The 19700-nt window shown below is 36.4% G+C and overlaps 1 protein-coding gene across 2 annotated transcripts in view; it reads left to right on the top strand.

The window, feature by feature from the left end:
- ARID2 (AT-rich interaction domain 2) overlaps positions 1–19700 on the top strand; it is a 186272-nt gene that overhangs the window by 113316 nt on the left and 53256 nt on the right. For both annotated transcript variants that reach the window (XR_002735471.3, XM_023231168.3), the window contains exons 7-15: positions 1011–1077; positions 1171–1421; positions 1753–1849; positions 1930–2139; positions 3693–3860; positions 11257–11338; positions 13263–13397; positions 14000–14196; positions 14457–17320. Coding sequence is in view for 1 of the 2 variants with exons in the window: in XM_023231168.3 (XP_023086936.1) it covers positions 1011–1077; positions 1171–1421; positions 1753–1849; positions 1930–2139; positions 3693–3860; positions 11257–11338; positions 13263–13397; positions 14000–14196; positions 14457–17320 (4071 nt within the window). In the remaining variant the exon portion in view is untranslated. The remainder of the gene's footprint in view (positions 1–1010; positions 1078–1170; positions 1422–1752; positions 1850–1929; positions 2140–3692; positions 3861–11256; positions 11339–13262; positions 13398–13999; positions 14197–14456; positions 17321–19700) is intronic.

Raw genomic sequence — 19700 nt, forward strand, 5'->3', positions numbered from 1 at the left:
TCCAGCTTGGGCGACACAGTGAGATACCGCTGGAAAAAAAAAAAAAAAGGGGGGGGTGGGCACAGTGGCTCACGCCTGTAATCCTAGCACTTTGGGAGGCTGAGGTGGGCAGATCACGAGGTCAAGAGATTGAGACCATCCTGGCCAACATGGTGAAACTCCGTCTCTACTAAAAATACAAAAATTAGCTGGGCGTAGTGGCATATGCCTGTAATTCCAACTACTCAGGAGGCTGAGGTAGGAGAATCACTTGAATCCGGGAGGTGGAGGTTGCAGTGAGCCGAGATCGCACCATTGCACTCCAGCCTGGGCGACAAGAGCGAAACTCCATCTCAAAAAAAAAAGAGATGTCAAATTTCCAGTAGTGTTTAATGTACATAGAGATGTCATTTTTCCCCCATCCAAGTTCACAGGTTTTCTGATTTCTTTCACAGTCCCTTTAGTCATCTGTGGCCCTAGGTTAAAAAACCCTAAAGATAAAAAGATGCCTTTTTACATAAGTATCTGAAACTATAGACAATAAAATATTTACATCAAAGAATTAATTCCCTAGAATGTAGCAATATCCACATGAACTAAAAATAAGTAGAAACATTATTTTCATATTGTGTGACTATTTTTGAAAACTTATTTTAAAATTTCATTTTCAGATAGGGTCTCACTGTTTTGCCCAGGCTGGAGTGCAGTGGCACAATCACAGCTCACTGCAGCTTTCAATTCCAGGCCTCAAGTGGAATTTGAGGCCACAGCCTCCCAAGTAGTGGGGACTTCAGGCACATGCCCCCACTCCTGGCTAATGTTTTAAATTTTCTATTTTGTAGAGATGGGGTGTCCCTTTGCTGCCCAGGCAGGTCTTGAACTCCCAGCTTCAAGTGACCCTGTCATCTTAGCCTCTTAAAGTGCTGGGATTTACAGGCATGAGCCACCATACCCAGCCTATGTGTGACTATTTCTAAAGCAATGGAGTAGTTGTTTCAAATCATGGAGAATTAAATAACTTCTCATTACAGTTTTGGAAAGACATCGTTGATGATAATGAAGTTCGTGACCTCATTTCTGACAGAAACAAGTCTCATGGTAAGTTAGTGAAAGCAAATTTTTTCAAAACCTTTGAAGTATTAATAATAAATGAAATACTAATTTAAGTGAAATATGTATTTTCTGTTGTAGAAGGTACATCAGGAGAATGGATTTGGGAGTCTTTATTTCATCCACCTCGAAAGCTGGGCATTAACGATATTGAAGGACAGCGGGTACTTCAGATTGCAGTGATTTTGCGAAATCTTTCCTTTGAGGAGGGCAATGTTAAGCTCTTGGCAGCTAATCGTACCTGTCTTCGTTTCCTATTACTTTCTGCACATAGTCATTTTATTTCTTTAAGGCAATTAGGCCTTGACACATTAGGAAATATTGCAGCTGAGGTAAGCATGTGACTGTACCTTAAACTAGTTTTTATAGTTAGCAACATTTATGTTACAATTTTAGGATGAGGCATTTTTTAGTTGCCTTATTTATAGACTATTAAATGCTTACATGTATTAATTGCTAAAAATGGTGATGTAGAAGTATCACACACTTACGGAAAAAACTATTTGAAATGATGCTTTAAATTCAGTGATGGCTATTTTTACAATAATTACATTTTTTAACGTTATGCAACATTATCCTGGTTTTTTAAAAATTTTTGTTAAATTTGAAATATACAACTCTGGAAGAAGCATAGCTCAATAGTGGTGTTGTTTCTTTTTCCAGCTTTTACTGGACCCTGTTGATTTCAAAACTACTCATCTGATGTTTCATACTGTTACAAAATGTCTAATGTCAAGGGATAGATTTTTAAAGATGAGAGGTGAGTTTTCACTATAGTATTTACTTTCTAAAGTAAACAAACTGTATCATTTCTTAATAATACATATTTATGTTTTTCAGGCATGGAAATTTTGGGAAATCTTTGCAAAGCAGAAGATAATGGTGTTTTAATTTGTGAATATGTGGATCAGGATTCCTATAGAGAGATCATTTGTCATCTCACTTTACCTGATGTGCTGCTTGTAATCTCAACACTCGAGGTGCTATACATGCTCACGGAAATGGGAGATGTTGCTTGCACAAAAATTGCAAAAGTGGAAAAGAGCATAGGTAAGATTGGACCAAAAAACAAATTATTTTCTTTATTGAGGAAAAATGTTTAATATGGTACTGTACAAAACCCTCAATTTATATGTGGGGTTAAGTATTTTATTTTGAAGAGTCATTACCTCCTCAGGCATACTTGTTTCCATTATTCTTTCTGCCTGTTTTACATGAGCAAGAAACATCTATAATTTAGAGACCAGGATTACATGGCTATCAGTAATTCCTATTTCTTCTCTTAATTTCTGTTATTATGTATTAAACTTGAAATGGACAAAACTGCTGTATCTAAGTTATCTGAGAGCAGGTCTTTCTGTTTCATATGGCCAGCTACTACTATTAAACAACTAAAGCTGAGTGAAACAGGTTTCCTTCTGTTCCTAGAAGTTGCTGGTGGTTCTGCAATCTTTAAAAATCAATGAACTCACCTCCGTAAGAGCTATCAGTTTTAAATATCAGTTTTAAATACTAACACATGCCATATTAATATTTTACTTGAAGAATAAAATGATATCTGTCTCAGGTGTAATAAATATTAAAATCACAGTTAATAAAGATTCAGCTTGAAAACTGTTATTATTGAGAAGTTAATATGTCACTTTTCATATCAGTGGTTCTTAAATCTGGCTACACATCAGAATCACTTGAGAATCTTTCCAAGTATATAGATACCCACTCCTGGGCATGGTGGCTCACAACTGTAATCTCAGCACTTTGGGAGGCCAAGGCAGGAAAATCGCCTGAGCCCAGTTCAAGATTACCCTGGGAAACATAGTGAGATCTCATCTGTACGAAAAATAAATAAAATTAGCCGGATGTAGTGGTACATGCCTGTAGTTCCCAGCTGCTTGGGAGGCTGATGTGGGAGGATCGCTTGAGCCTGGGAGGTTGAGGCTGTGGTGAGCTGTGATCGTGCCAGCACTCCAGCCTGGGTGACAAAACAAGACCCTTTCTCAGGAAAAAAAAAATATATATATATAGATAGATAGATAGATAGATAGATAGATAGATAGATAGATAGAGTTATATAGATATAGATATAGATATCCAGCTCCCACTCCAGAGCTATTAAATCTGTCTTCAGAGATTGAGCCTAAAAATCTTTTATTTATTTATTTATTTTGTCTGTCATCCAGGCTGGAGTGCAGTGGTGTAATCTTGACTTACTGCAAGCCCTGCCTCCTGGGTTGACACCATTCTCCTGCCTCAGCTTCCCAAGTAGCTGGGACTACGGGCACCTGCCACCATGCCCGGCTAATTTTTTTTTTGTATTTTTAGTAGAGACGGGGTTTCACCATGTTAGCCAGGATGGTCTTGATCTCCTGACCTCATGATCTGCCCGCTTTGGCCTCCCAAAGTGCTGGGATTACAGGTGTGAGCCACCACACCCAGCCTAAAAATCTTTTTTTTAAAAGATGCACAGGTAATTCTGATGTACTGTGATTCATGGACTACTATTTATTCACATTTGTAAGTATTCTGTACAACATGTTTTCACCAGTGATGGCATTCGTTGATAATATTATTAACTAATAACTATTGCTTTTTATTTATTTTAGACATGTTAGTGTGTCTGGTTTCTATGGATATTCAGATGTTTGGTCCTGATGCACTAGCTGCGGTAAAACTCGTTGAACACCCAAGTTCCAGTCATCAAATGTTATCTGAAATTAGGCCACAAGCTATAGAGCAAGTCCAAACCCAGACTCATGTAGCATCTGCCCCAGGTTAGTGTTTTTACATACTCTTTTCAGTGTGGTTATGAGTGTATAAGATTTGATCCTAAGAATAAATTTCAATGTGCAGTGTAGAGAACTGATATTTTACAGTAGAGTAGGCCAAAGTGGAATTTGGGTATGTACTTAATTTCTTAGATATTATACATTCCAGGAGTAGCAGGATCAAGGTGAGCTCATAGGAAGAGTAGTATAATAGGAAAATTAAGTTGGGCAGGATTTAGAGTAATGTGGTGGATTAGATATTCACAATTATGATAGCTGTAAGTGCCCCAATAGGCATATTATTTGTGATTTTGGTCATGAGAAATTGACATGCCAGGAATAGATTATTCATATATTTATTACCTTATAATTTTCTCAGGTGATCATCAGGTTACATAAGTATAATACTCCTAACATCCCTAAATCTTGGAACCAACACCATAGAATCAATAGCCTGGGAGAAGACACATGCACATATGTATACACACACTTACAAGCATGTATACCTGCATTTACACACCTTTCCTAGTGTCTCTTAGCTCAATTCTGTTTAGCTCAACTGTAATTATAGTACGGATATGTCTAATAACCAGACTTCTGTTCAGTCGTTGAACTCCTTTTCCCTGGCTCATTGTGAGTCATCATATTTTATATTTTACCACCCTTAGCCTTTTTTTTAAAAGTGCTTTCTCTACCTTGGTTTATCCTAAAAATACATCTTTCATCTCACCTACCCTTCCATTTCCTATCCTCTCACCTCCTGCCGTCCCCAAGACTCTTCTCTTTCTTTGTATTTTTTGAATGGAGGATGCTCATTTTCTCAATTGATCTTAATTCTCACTTTGCAATTAATACAGAGGCTGTGTAGAATGAATTTCTTCAACTTCTTACTCCTTCAGTTACAAACTTATTAGCATCTGGACTCATTTTCCTTTAGCTTCCGCTCGTTTCAGAAAGAGATGCTAATTTCTTTTGAAACTTACCCTGAATATCAGTCTTTCCCATCTCCATGTTCCCATATCTTAAATCTCTTTCTTTACTCACTTTTTCCTTTCAGCTAGAAATGTATTTAGATCTCTCTCATCCTCCCTCGCTAGCCCCAAACCAAAAATTTCATTATCCCACTCACCAGATCTTGTTGAATCTTCCTAAATACCTGGCCTTTTCAACTGCCAATGCTTGTGATTGAGATTGAACTTTCATCATCTCTAGCTGTCTGTTCTCACATTCATTCATGGTCCCAATTTGTCTTCTACTCCAACTTGTAGTATGAAAATTATGTACTCTATGCAAAGTATGTAATACGTATCACATATTTCATTGATTTCCATTATGTCCTTCTGAAGTGTATAGATTTGTGTCATATGTTCACTCAACTAACTTGGATCCACCAAACAGAAGTGGACAAATAACAGAAGGCAAAAAAATAGATAAATTTGACTGCTAGTCTATTCAATGAGCTTTCAACTACAGGTAATAGATGTTAAACAGCCAATTCATATTGGGGAATCTTTGGTCAGAATATTGTTTCTCAACCTTGACAAAGAAATGAAACAGTTCGTATTGCTAGTTAAGTGAGTGGTGGCAATGTTTTTTACCATCAAAGAAGAAACTGAAGATTAAATTAATTTAGGGACATAAAAGGGCAGTGTTAAGGAAATTGATAAAATGTCTGAATACTCAGGGTGATTTGATGAAAATTATTTTTTGCTGCTTGGTTAGCCTTTGACCTTCACAGTTCTTTTGACCTCAACAAATGAACCTACTTCTGAACCTAAAATTTGGTCCTCATTTGGCAAATGAATGAATTTAAACATTGAGAATTTGTGGCTTATTCATTTATGTAGTAATTCATTCATAGAGATGGGACTAGACCGCTGGGGATTTGAAAAGAGTTTATTTTCAGCTGAAGAGCACTTTATTACTTGTGCTCTCCCTGATTGATTGGTTATCCTTTGTGGTTTAGCTATTGCCTACATAGTTTAATGCTGCTTTTTTATGGAATTACCATCTTTAAACTTTTTGCTCACTTCCCTCAATCCCTCTGAAAACTTTTATAACCTTTTACCCATTTTTAGATTAACATCTAAATCTCTTATCATAATTTAAATAGTTGCAAAGTATGTATTGTCTTGATGTATATTAAACTACATTTTTAAAAGAAAGTAATTACAGTGCTTTTTGTATCCAGTGGAATCTTGATACCATCATTCATTTTTTAAAATGCACAAACTCTTTAACACCGGAAATTTTATAATATTCCTCTTTCACCTTGAACTCATATTCCAATATCCTCAGAGTTTTATCCTAATATAATACATTTTATGTTTGAGATTCTTTTTTATTCATCACCCTATCAATACTTTTTAGCTACAAAATAGACATTTTAAAAGTTTTTCTATAAACTTGTTATTATTTGTTTTTTATTTGTTTTATTATTATTATTTGTTATTATTTATATTTTCTATAAACCTTGTTATTCTATAAAGCTCTACATTTTAAAAATTTCATTTGGCCAGGCACTGTGGCTTACGCCTGTAATCCCAGCACTTTGGGAGGCTGAGGCAGAAGGATCACTGGAGGCCAGGAGTTTGAGATCAGCCTGGCAACATAGTGAGATTCCATCTCTACAACATCAGGAAAAAAATTAGCAGAGCATGGTGATGCACACCTGTAATCCCAGCTTGCGCCCAGGGAGTTAAAGGCTGTAGTGAGATATGAATGTGTCACTGCATCCACTTTAGGCAATAGAGCAAGACCCTATCTCAAAACACACACACACACACACACACACATATAATGCACATACATATACTTTATCATTACAGGTTTTAGTAATAAATGGTATATAAAATAGTAAATACTTTGTAAATTTTTATAAATAATTACTAAACAAGGCCGGACTCAGTGGCTCATACCTGTAGTCCCAGCACTTTAGGAGGCCAAGGCGGGCTGATCATGAGGTCAAGAGATTGAGACCATCCTGGCCAACATGGTGAAACTCCTTCTCTACTAAAAATACAAAAATTAGCTGGGCATGGTGGTGCACGCCTGTAGTAGTCCCAGCTACCCAGTAGGCTGAGGCAGGAGAATCGCTTGAACCCGGGAGACGGAGGTTGCAGTGAGCCGAGATCGCACTGCTGCACTCCAGCTTGGTGACAGACCGAGACTCCGTCTCAAAAAGAAAAAAAAATTATTAAACAAAAATGTACTTGAAATATATCTCTTAATAAGATGAATAGGACTCTCCCCTCTAATTCTCTGGATGCTATTAATTCAATATATCTCTCAATGACTGACTTACTGCTAGAATGAAACTGGAGTTAGCATCAATAGTATTCCTGTTTCCCTTTTTATAGATGTAAATCAAAAAATCTAGTTTGCATTATTAGATGAAGATAGAATTTACAGTTCTTTGAACTTCAGAATTGTCCAAAAAGTATTAAACTTATTTTTTACAATCATCCAAAAACTTGAGTTCTCCTTTATTTTGTTGAAATCAAAGAACTGGCAAGTACCTGACTGCAAGAATATTTGTTGCTCAGTCATTAGAGGCCTTTTTTTTTAAGTTTCTGGAAAATATATCAAAGAGATATTAACAAGCTATGACTATAAATTATACTTGCTACTGTTTTAGACATCTTGTGTAACCTGATAAATTCAAGAAGTTTAACACAGTGGTTCTCAAACCTTAGGGTGCATCAGAATCATCTGATAGACTACTAAAGATATCTGAGCTACATTCCCTGAGTTTCTGGATCAGGTGGGACCTGAGATTTTTTTTTTTTTCTTTCTTTTTTTTTTTTTAAAGACAGCATCTCACTCTGTTGTCCAGGCTGGAGTGCAGTGGTGCTATCTCAGCTCACTGCAACTTCTAACACCTGGGCTCAAGGCTATCCTCCCACCTCAGCCTCCTGAGTAACTGGGACTGCAGGTGGCCACCACCACACCCAGCTAATTTTTGTATTTGTTTTTATAGAGATGAGATTTCACCATGTTGCCCAGGCTGGTCACAGAATTTTCATTTTTATCAAGTTCCCGTGAGATGCTGATGCTGCAGTCCAGGGACTGTATTTTTAGGATTACTGAGTTAGGAAAACTGAAATATTGTTCATTTCAAGACCAGTACAATGTATTTGATGTTTAGGTGCTTTTTGTCGTATTCTTCACATATATTTTTGTGAAAACCTTGACACTGCAGATTTAAGTTGATTTTTCAGAAAATGTCTGCCACGTGACCTAGTAAAGATAGTTTTTATTAACAAAAGTCTCTTGCTTAATCAGACTCTTTTTGTTACTTAGAAAAAGTCCAACTTTGTTTTTAAATTCAAGAAAGTATGTTAGTATGTTAGTATGACACCTTCTTTCCTTCAGAATTTTAACAGTTGAATTTGCCATGAGTTTGTAATCTGAATGAAATAAACCACCACCTTCCATACTCTTTCTTTCCTCTCCTCTCCTCTCCTCTCCCCTCCCCTCCCCTCCTCTCCCCTCCCCTCCCCTTCCCTCCCCTCCTCTCTTCTCCCCTCCCCTCCCATCCCATCCCCTCCCCTCCCCCTACTTCTTTTTTTGAGAAAGGGTTTCACTCTGTCACCCATACTGGAGTGCAGTGGTGTGATCAGAACCTGGCTCACTGCAGCCTTGACCCCGGGAGCTCAATCAATCCCCCTATCTCAGGCTCCTGAGTAGTTGGGACTACAAGTACATGCCACCAAGTCTGGCTAATTTTTGTATTTTTTGTAAGGAATGGGGTTTCACTATGTTGCCCAGGTAGTCTCAAACTCCTGGGATCAAGCTGTTCACCCACTTCGGCCTCCCAAAGTGCTGGAATTACAGGCATGAGCCACCATGCCTGACCCACCTTTGATATTTCTTTAAAATAGTTTCTGTACTTTGTTTACACAGGATTCTGCCTAAGAAATAGTGCATTCTTTGACAGTAGTTGAGGAGGCAAGGGCATTAAGCAAAATTATCATTACTCTACAATGTATCTGAATTTAGAACAAATCAAAGGGCCAGAATACTGAATTTCTAATGCCCAACTTTGCCCTTAACTGTAATATGTAAAATACTGGTATTGACAGGAAGCTATACCAATAATACCTTGGTTAAGAGGCTTCATGGACACTAATGTTTTGAATTCTCTCTTTAGTGATCCACATGTTGTTACGCTATAACAATAATAGTAGCTAGCATTTATATAGTGCTTATTTAGTGCTTACTTTGTGCTAGGCATTATTTTAAGTGACTTGCACATAATCTAATCCTTATAGCAACATGTGAGGTTAATGTACTGTTACTTTCCTCCATTGTATAGACAGAGTTATTTTGCTCATAGTTACACAGCTAGCTAGTGAGTGATGGAATTCTTTGTAGATTTATGCATTTAACCATAATGCATAATCCTGCAGAGCTATCAAAGATGGGTGAGAATTAAGTCATTTGATTCCAAAATGAGAGAAAAACAATTATCAAAGAGGAGATGATGCTCTTATGCAAACCAGTTTTAGGAAGAATACATAAGAAAGCTGAGTATCTGGAAATTGATTCAAAGTATATGCACCTTCATTTGGAATGTCTTCAGGTATCCGGAGGGCAGTGCTCCTCAGTTTGTAGCTACTTTTTATAGTAATTATGTTTCCAGTTTAAATTCCCATTTGTGATTTTATTCTTCCTTCTACATTGTTTATAAAGGCTTCTCATGATTTTAATGTGATTTCTAGTGTTTCGTGAAATTGATTGCTAATTCATTCAGGAAATTTCAGTCTGAGTAGGGTGTACTCTTTCATAGTAGAAATGATAAAGGGAAGATTTCTACATAGTTTCAGACCCTAGAAAGTATTTTCGGTATTAATATCGTCGAGTTAGAAGGAGAAGAAAAGATAAGCTAGGATTGCCAACAGGAAAAATTATTTTTGTTCTAACTGTTGCATTATCTCAAGGAGCATATAATAGTATGGCCTCTGAAATGTGACAGACCTGGATTCAAATTCAACACTTTTAAAAGAAGTCCTTTCAAGTATACCCAGCTCTACTATCTCCACCATGTGTTCCTGGCTGAACTTAATCTCTGAGCTTTAGTTTTCTGATCTGTGAAACAGGGATAATTAAACTTAGACTTAAAAGATTAAAATAAATAATGTAAATATAAATGGATTTATACACAGTACATGTTTATTAAGTGTCTACAATTAGCTATTACCTCAAAGCATGGGGCATTCATCAAAGGTTATGATTGCCTCAGATTATTCACAGATTTGGCTGTGCTATGGAGCTTGCCTAGTTCCAATAATTTTAAAATGCATTTGTTCTGTTTGAGGGTTCTGAGCAGCTTTGCTAAAATATCATCTGAAAAAAATTGTGTATAATCTGTGTGTTTAAAAACTACATTGCCATGTCACATAATAGTTTTTCGAAAAACCTGCAAAGTAATGCTAATGAATAGTGAAAAAAGGATAATTAATTTACAAATATATGATTCAGACTTATAATTTATAATATGACTTTTACTTTATATTTTTCATGTTTTCATTAGTTCCTTTGTATAATATAGTGAAGAAGAAGAGATAACATACATCATTTTTCTACAAATCTCTTCAACATATTAGAAAATAATAGGTGATTTACTCATTTATTCATTGACCTTGAAACTTTTAAAATACATCATAAATGAAACTTCAGAAAGTATTTGTCTTAAGATTAATAGCTATTACATTTGTATACAACCAGGTTGCCTCTTTCAGGAAAAAAGTATAATTCAAATTTATTATTACAACAGATATCTTCTTTTTTTCCTCCCCAGAAAAATTACGGAAATCCTTTTTTGAAAATGGGACTTTAAATTAGTTCAGCTTTTGTTCACTGTATTCCAAAAATTTTATATGTGCCACTTACAGTTATTAATCTTTTAAATTAGGGAGTGAAGCTATAATTTCTCCTGCATTCTGCTTCCATAGCTAAATTGAAAGATACTCAACTTACGTGTTGAACTGTATGACCCTGGGCCAGTTTTTTGAATCACTTTGAGTCTCAGTTTTCTTATCTGTACCTACCTCACAGAAGAATTGAGTAAGCAGACATTGTAAAGTATTTAGTTCAGTGTCTTGCCCATGGGAATAATAGATGTTATGTTAACTAAATCATCCATATTAATTGTTATTATTTGAATGATTGTGAGGTTAAACAAAATAGTTCATATGAATCCTCTAAGACAGTGCCTGGTATGGTATGTTCTCCATTATATATTAGGTTTGTTCTCAAATGTGTATACTTTCATATGTTTATACACCTTTTAAAAAGGTATTCATTGTGAGTATTAATGGGTTCAACATCCATAAAATAAGTATGGCATATGGTAACTAAGTTTTAAGAAATGATGTAGCTAATGTATTTTTTTCTTTAGCTTCCAGAGCAGTTGTAGCGCAGCATGTTGCTCCACCTCCAGGAATAGTGGAAATAGATAGTGAGAAGTTTGCTTGTCAGTGGTAAGTGGTTTATTTCTATTAAGGATTTATCCTTGGGAAGAGTAAAGCAAAGATAAAAAGGAAATGTATTCTACAGACATCGAGAATATTTTATTCTGTATTCCTTTTTAGTTAGAGTAGAATATCATTTACACAAAGAAAGGACACTTTAAAATCCCCTTGTATATTGGAATAATTTGAAAGAAAAATATTCATCAGAATTTTCAGAATTAAAATCGTATGACTAGAATTTCATTAAATTACACCATTTAACTTTTTTCAGAGTAAAATTTGTGTTAAAAAGTTATCTTTCACTTTGTAGAAAGTACAGTTTGTCAGGTTATGAAATTTGTTCTTCTAAAATTAACATTTTGTTAAAACTGGATTGGACTGACCTTGAGAAAATAAACCAGGTGTTTTAAAATGTCTCCTCTCTTCCATCTAAAACAAAACTTCTTATTCATTAATAATTTTTTTTGGGCATGTGACTAGTAAAGGGACATTAATCAAATGATAGAACAGAAATAAACAGCTTGACAATAATAATTTCCTTGAAAAGATTGTGTAGTCGTATGTCCGCCACTTTCTGAAAAAAAGCAAATGTAGAGTTTTAAAAATTTCACTTGTTATGGATAGTTGCCTCAACATTAGTATGAAGTTTGACTTCAGTTCTTTAGGAGATTAACAGATTGAAGTACACAATCACTTTCCAATGATATATCACTTTAAAAATTTCTTTTCTTGATCACTTTTCTGCCATTCACTAACATTATTTGTCTCCCATTTCATGCTTGTGTCACTCTTTGTTCCGTATTTTTGGTGCATTCAATACATATCTTTGTTCCTATGACAGTTTTCTCTAGACTTTCCTACTTTGCTTAAATCAGGTTTATGGTTTTAAATATCTCTAATTGTTTGCTTTTTCCTCACCTTCTATAGTTTTACACATTGGCCCCTTGAATCTTTTCCAGTAATATTTGGAAATGTTTGTCTTCTACATTGCAACCAAAATGAAGTTTTTATATTTAGTGTTTTTGAAATTTCAGTACAGACAGGGTTATGAAAGTTGGAAAAAATACACACCATAACCACTATAAAATGTGTGTGTGTTAAGCATAGATTTGGTCTTACAAATCTCAGTTGCACATTTCTGCTAGTTCTTGGAGAGGGGGAAGAGAATCATTTTACAGTTTTTTTTTTAAATCATAATTACTGTTTGATTTAGTTTTTCAGAAAAACCTAAGTTTGGCCTATTATACATAGTGAGTTATGGAAAGAGCCTATCAGGGTAATTAGACTCCAATCCCAATTTATAGGTAAAGGTCATTTTAAGAAAAAGACAAATGAAGTTTGAATTAGTTGTTAATGGATTACAAATTAAAACTGTTTTGAAATGGGGAAATGGGAGTATGCAGCATGGAAAGTGTCATTGTTTTAGGAAGTAGCTGAAAAGCTTGGCTAAGTTTTTTCTGAAGGAATTTGATCCAAGAGTCAAGAAAAGTTTAACCTGAGTTCAGTTTCCCCCAGTTTTCTTCAGCTACAATGCAAATAGCACATAACTGGGAACTTATTTTATATTGTGATTATTACAAGACAGGATCCTGAATAGATTTACAAGACAGGATCCTGAATAGATATTCACTAAATAAAACTATTTCTTACAGAACATTTGTTGTCAGCAGACCAACCCTGCTCTCACTGGGTTGTGAACATAGTTTTTATATTTGTTGTCAGTGACATTTTTATTACTGAAATAAGTGTGTTAATCTCTTGATTTAATCTAAAATTTAGCATATATTTTTGCTACTAACGTATGAGTCAGTGAAATTTGATTAGTAGGTATAATTATTAATTTTAACACATTGCCTCCACATGGCTTTAGTATATTTAAATATGGACTTTCCTAGAGTATATTGTATAATGCTTAATTTTTCTCCTCTTTTAGGCTAAATGCTCATTTTGAAGTAAATCCAGATTGTTCTGTTTCTCGAGCAGAAATGTATTCTGAATACCTCTCAACTTGCAGTAAATTAGCTCGTGGTGGAATCCTAACATCAACTGGATTTTATAAATGTCTTAGGTAGGATCCGTAGTTCTTTAAATAAAGTCCATTTACATCACTTACAATATCTCTTGCTCTTTGAAGAAAATACCAAATATCTTATCTAGTTTTAAATATTTCTACTACTAGAAATTTCATATGGATAGGTTATAGTGTGGTGGAGGTTTAAATAAAAAGCGGTTTCAGAAATCACACCTAGTGTTTGTGTTGGAACATTATGAGATTTATCAAAGAAATTAAGTTTACTTTCTTTTTCCTACCTACTTTTACATGTTAAAGACATGATGACTATATCTTTTTAATCTTGAATAATAGTATATAATATTATTATCTTCAAATACAAAGACTTTGATATTTTGCAAAGTTCATAAAAATAGGTATCGTTTATTATATGTGGATAAAATTTAAAACCTGGTGACATTGTTAATAAATAATGACTTTTTAAATGGAAGGATTAATCTTTTATATTTCTTTGCTTTCCATCCTTGCAGAATATACTTATGTGTCATACTGTTCATACATAAGTGACAGTAAACATACTCCTGTTGTTCATATAAACATAGTGTTAGAAGTCAGTGTGATAGTTATCAAAACTTACTGATTATGTATGTACTTTACAGAACTGTCTTTCCAAATCATACAGTGAAGAGAGTGGAGGATTCCAGTAACAATGGGCAGGCACATATTCATGTGGTAGGAGTAAAACGGAGGGCTATACCACTTCCCATTCAGATGTACTATCAGCAGCAACCAGTTTCTACTTCTGTTGTTCGTGTTGATTCTGTTCCTGATGTGTCTCCTGCTCCTTCACCTGCAGGTGTTAATTTTTATTGTATTTTTTAAAGTATTACTGAATTAATAATAAAACTGAATGAAAAATGTATATTCTCTGTTTCTAAATGTATAACTTTTGTTTCTCCAGTAGCGTTTTCTTCCTTGGTCTATTATCATATTGATATGATTCAAAATTGTTAAATGTTAATTTCTTTAAACTATTTTCTCTTAAGTAAAATAATTCCTACTTGGGGCTTTTCAGTCATTTCATTTGGAATTTTGACATTTTCTTCATATTTTCAGGAATCCCTCATGGATCACAAACCATAGGAAACCATTTTCAGAGGACTCCTGTTACCAACCAATCTTCAAATTTGACTGCAACACAAATGTCTTTTCCTGTACAAGGTGTTCATACTGTGGCACAAACTGTTTCAAGAATTCCACCAAATCCTTCAGTTCATACCCACCAGCAACAGAATGCTCCAGTGACTGTCATTCAAAATAAAGCTCCAATTCCTTGTGAAGTTGTTAAGGCTACAGTTATCCAGAATTCTATACCCCAGACAGGAGTTCCTGTTAGTATTGCTGTTGGAGGAGGACCTCCACAGAGTTCTGTTGTTCAGAATCATAGTACAGGGCCACAACCTGTTACAGTTGTGAATTCTCAGACATTGCTTCACCATCCATCTGTAATTCCACAACAGTCTCCATTACACACAGTGGTACCAGGACAGATCCCTTCAGGCACTCCTGTTACAGTAATTCAACAAGCTGTCCCACAGAGTCATATATTTGGCAGAGTACAGAACATACCAGCATGTACTTCTACAGTTTCACAGGGTCAACAGTTAATCACCACATCACCCCAACCTGTGCAAACTTCATCTCAACAGACATCAGTTGGTAGCCAGTCACAAGATACTGTTATCATAGCACCCCCACAGTATGTAACAACTTCTGCATCCAATATTGTCTCAGCAACTTCAGTACAGAATTTTCAGGTAGCTACAGGACAAATGGTTACTATTGCTGGTGTCCCAAGTCCACAACCCTCAAGGGTAGGGTTTCAGAACATTGCACCAAAACCTCTCCCTTCTCAGCAAGTTTCATCAACAGTGGTACAGCAGCCTATTCAACAACCACAGCAGCCAACCCAACAAAGTGTAGTGATTGTAAGCCAGCCAGCTCAACAAGGTCAAACTTATGCACCAGCCATTCACCAAATTGTTCTTGCTAATCCAGCAGCTCTTCCAGCTGGTCAGACAGTTCAGCTAACTGGACAACCTAACATAACTCCATCTTCTTCACCATCACCTGTCCCAGCTACTAATAACCAAGTCCCTACTGCCATGTCGTCTTCTTCTACCCCTCAATCACAGGGACCACCTCCTACTGTCAGTCAAATGTTATCTGTGAAAAGGCAGCAACAGCAGCAACATTCACCAGCACCCCCACCTCAGCAGGTACAAGTACAAGTTCAGCAGCCCCAACAAGTACAGATGCAAGTTCAACCTCAGCAGTCGAATGCAGGAGTTGGTCAGCCTGCTTCTGGTGAGTCGAGTCTGATTAAACAGCTTCTGCTTCCAAAACGTGGTCCTTCAACACCAGGTGGTAAGCTTATTCTCCCAGCTCCACAGATTCCTCCCCCTAATAATGCAAGAGCTCCTAGCCCTCAGGTGGTCTATCAGGTGGCCAGTAACCAAGCCGCAGGTTTTGGAGTGCAGGGGCAAACTCCAGCTCAGCAGCTATTGGTTGGGCAGCAAAATGTTCAGTTGGTCCCAAGTGCAATGCCACCCACAGGGGGAGTACAAACTGTGCCCATTTCGAACTTACAAATATTGCCAGGCCCACTGATCTCAAATAGCCCAGCAACCATTTTCCAAGGGACTTCTGGCAACCAGGTAACCATAACAGTTGTGCCAAATACGAGTTTTGCAACTGCAACTGTGAGTCAGGGAAATACAACTCAGCTCATTGCTCCAGCAGGAATTACCATGAGTGGAACACAGACAGGAGTTGGACTTCCAGTACAAACGCTTCCAGCCACTCAAGCATCTCCTGCTGGACAATCATCATATACGACTGCTACTCCCCCATTCAAAGGTGATAAAATAATTTGCCAAAAGGAGGAGGAAGCAAAGGAAGCAACAGGTTTACATGTTCATGAACGTAAAATTGAAGTCATGGAGAATCCGTCCTGCCGACGAGGAGCCACAAACACCAGCAACGGGGATACAAAGGAAAATGAAATGCAGGTGGGAAGTCTTTTAAATGGGAGAAAGTACAGTGACTCAAGTCTACCTCCTTCAAACTCAGGGAAAATTCAAAGTGAGACTAATCAGTGCTCACTAATCAGTAATGGGCCATCATTGGAATTAGGTGAGAATGGAGCATCTGGAAAACAGAACTCAGAACAAATAGACATGCAAGATATGAAAAGTGATTTGAAAAAACCGCTTGTTAATGGAATCTGTGATTTTGATAAAGGAGATGGTTCTCATTTAAGCAAAAACATTCCAAATCATAAAACTTCCAATCATGTAGGAAATGGTGAGATATCTCCAGTGGAACCACAAGGGACTTTAGATATCACTCAGCAAGATACTGCCAAAGGTGATCAACTAGAAAGAATTTCTAATGGACCTGTATTAACTTTGGGTGGTTCATCATCTGTGAGCAGTATACAGGAGACTTCAAATGTGGCAACACAGCAATTTAGTGGTACTGATTTGCTTAATGGACCTCTAGCTTCAAGTTTGAATTCAGATGTGCCTCAGCAACGCCCAAGTGTAGTTGTCTCACCACATTCTACAACCTCTGTTATACAGGGACATCAAATCATAGCAGTTCCCGACTCAGGATCAAAAGTGTCCCATTCTCCTGCCCTATCATCTGACGTTCGGTCTACAAATGGCACAGCAGAATGCAAAACTGTAAAGAGGCCAGCAGAGGATAATGATAGGGAAACAGTCACAGGAATTCCAAATAAAGTAGGAGTTAGAATTGTTACAATCAGTGACCCCAACAATGCTGGCTGCAGTGCAACAATGGTTGCTGTGCCAGCGGGAGCAGATCCAAGCACTGTAGCTAAAGTAGCAATAGAAAGTGCTGTTCAGCAAAAGCAACAGCATCCACCAACATATGTACAGAATGTGGTCCCGCAGGTAAGTTATTCTATGATCACATTTCTCTTACAAAATTTCTGATCTGTAAATATGATTTTAGAGGGAAATGCACTGTTTTCCATGTCTCATCTTGAAAAGTTACTGTATCAGCTCACTTGTATCCAACCTGTCCTGTTCTTTTTTTCTGGTTTTGTAATATTAGTTTTCAATTTTAGCACATGATTTAAAGAATCTTTCAATTTTGTTATAGATCCAAATTAATAATTTTGTAGGCCCAAGGTAGAGAACAGTTGCTAATCTAACATCTTTTGGAGAATTTAAAAAAATGTATCTTAATCTCCTTTTTGAGTTTACTGCACAAGGGTTGGGGGAATGGGGGTCCTAAGAGTATTCTAAATGGGGATTTCTGTATTTGATTTTGACCTGAGTGTGTTTTTGTTGCCTCTTTAACAGTACTTTTGTAATAAGGATGAATCTTGTAATAACTTTATCAGTCATATTCTTTTTGTATTTATGCATTGCATCAGTCTCCTTTGGTGTTAAAAAGTATTATTTATTGTAATTTCAATTTGTTTCAGATATTCTGATATTCTTTTCTATTTCTTACTCCTTTGCTTTACTGTCATATTCCTGCTATTCCCTTTTTAATGCCAATATTCCATCTCTGTATGCCTTAATAAATACAAGTATTGTCTAAAATCAGCACTACTAAATTGAGGATCCAATCAGGTTATGAAGATTTTAAGGACAATCTCTTATGCTCTGTCCACTGAAATCACGGATTCTCTTAACAGTCGTCGCCACCTATTTCCTGGATCACTTCTCTTTCACTCAGTTCTTCCTAATTCCTGCATAGCCAGAACCTTCCATGACTACTGCCACCTCTGCTGACACGGTTCTGGCTTGGGCTTCTTCTGTATGGTTACGGCAATGACAGCAGCTATATGGCTGTTGTTGGCATTAGTACCAGATCTAGATGTGGGCAATAGCCAAATGGAAAGTACAAAAACAAAAGGAAGAGCCCCTTGCTTCAGAACAGTTATTCTACTAATATGCATCTTTCTTCATATGAATGAATGAAGTTGCCTTCTTAAATTTAATTTCAGAAAAAAAAAAAAGAAGGATAAAGTTGGACAGTGCTGCTCTGGGGAATAATGAAATTTTAATTTATATATTTGTATTGTCTAGATCTAATTTAGAGTGACTAAGTTGTATATTCTTTAGGATGGGGTCTCCAATCCCTGGGCCACGGACAGATACCAGTCCATGGCCCATTAATAACTTGGCCATACAGCCAGAGGTGAGCGTCAGGTGAGCCAGTGAAGATTCATCTGTATTTACTTACAGCCACTCCCCATCACTTGCGTTATATCCTGAGCTCTGTCTCCTGTCATATCAGTGGCAGCATTAGATTCTCATAGGAGCACAAGCCCTATGGTGAACTGTGCACGTGAAGGATCTAGGTTGCACGCTCCGTAGGAGAATCTAATGCCTGATGATCGGTCACTGTCTCCCATCCCCCAGATGGGACTGTCAAGTTGCAGGAAAACAAGCTCAGGACTCCCAATGATTCTACATTATGGCAAGTTGTATAATTATTTCATTATATATTACAGTGTAATAATAGAAATAAAGTGCTTAATAAATGTAATACGCTTGTATCACCCCCAAACCATCTCTTCACTCCCTGGTCTGTGGAAAAATTGTCCTTCATGAAACTGGTCCCTGGTGCCAAAAAGGTTGGAGACTTCTGCTTTGAGGGATGTTATATACATGGCAATAATTAATCCTGAGTTATTGATGAAAAATACTGTATCATTTTTATTCAAGCTTCCACATGTTGAGCTTTTCACTTAAACACAATTTTTTAATTAGTGCAATGTGGAGTGTATAGTAGACATTCCATAGTTAGGTTTTTTCTCTTATATTTAATAATTTCCTAGTTCACCTTGATTATATGCCTGTTTTTCCTCTTAGAGACCTTTACAACCCTAAATAGTTATAACAGACCAAGCCAAATTAGAGAAAAACTCCATCTCCATCACTATGGAATTGTTTCATCAACACTCATTTTTTGTATCCTTAATCTTCCAATGTGGTTGTAGTCAGTAATATCACAGTTACAAAGAATGAACAATAATACTAGCTAAGACGAGGACATGTTGTGAGGACTTTATACTAAAACAGTTTCTCATTTAATCCTCACACAACCTTATTAGGTAAAAATTATTATAAAGATGAGGACTCAAGATGGCTAATAACTTGCCCAAGATTACCAATTAATGTGAGGTGGTACCAGGACAGAAACCTGGTTGTGTCTGAAACCAAAACTCATGCTCTTAACCCATTAACCTTTCTTCTCTCCACTATTCTAGAAGATTTCTCTATAAACCTCTAGAAAGCCTTTTTTATCTAACAT

The sequence above is a fragment of the Piliocolobus tephrosceles genome, chromosome 10 (assembly GCF_002776525.5).
Source record: "Piliocolobus tephrosceles isolate RC106 chromosome 10, ASM277652v3, whole genome shotgun sequence".
Taxonomy (NCBI): Eukaryota; Metazoa; Chordata; class Mammalia; order Primates; family Cercopithecidae; genus Piliocolobus; species Piliocolobus tephrosceles.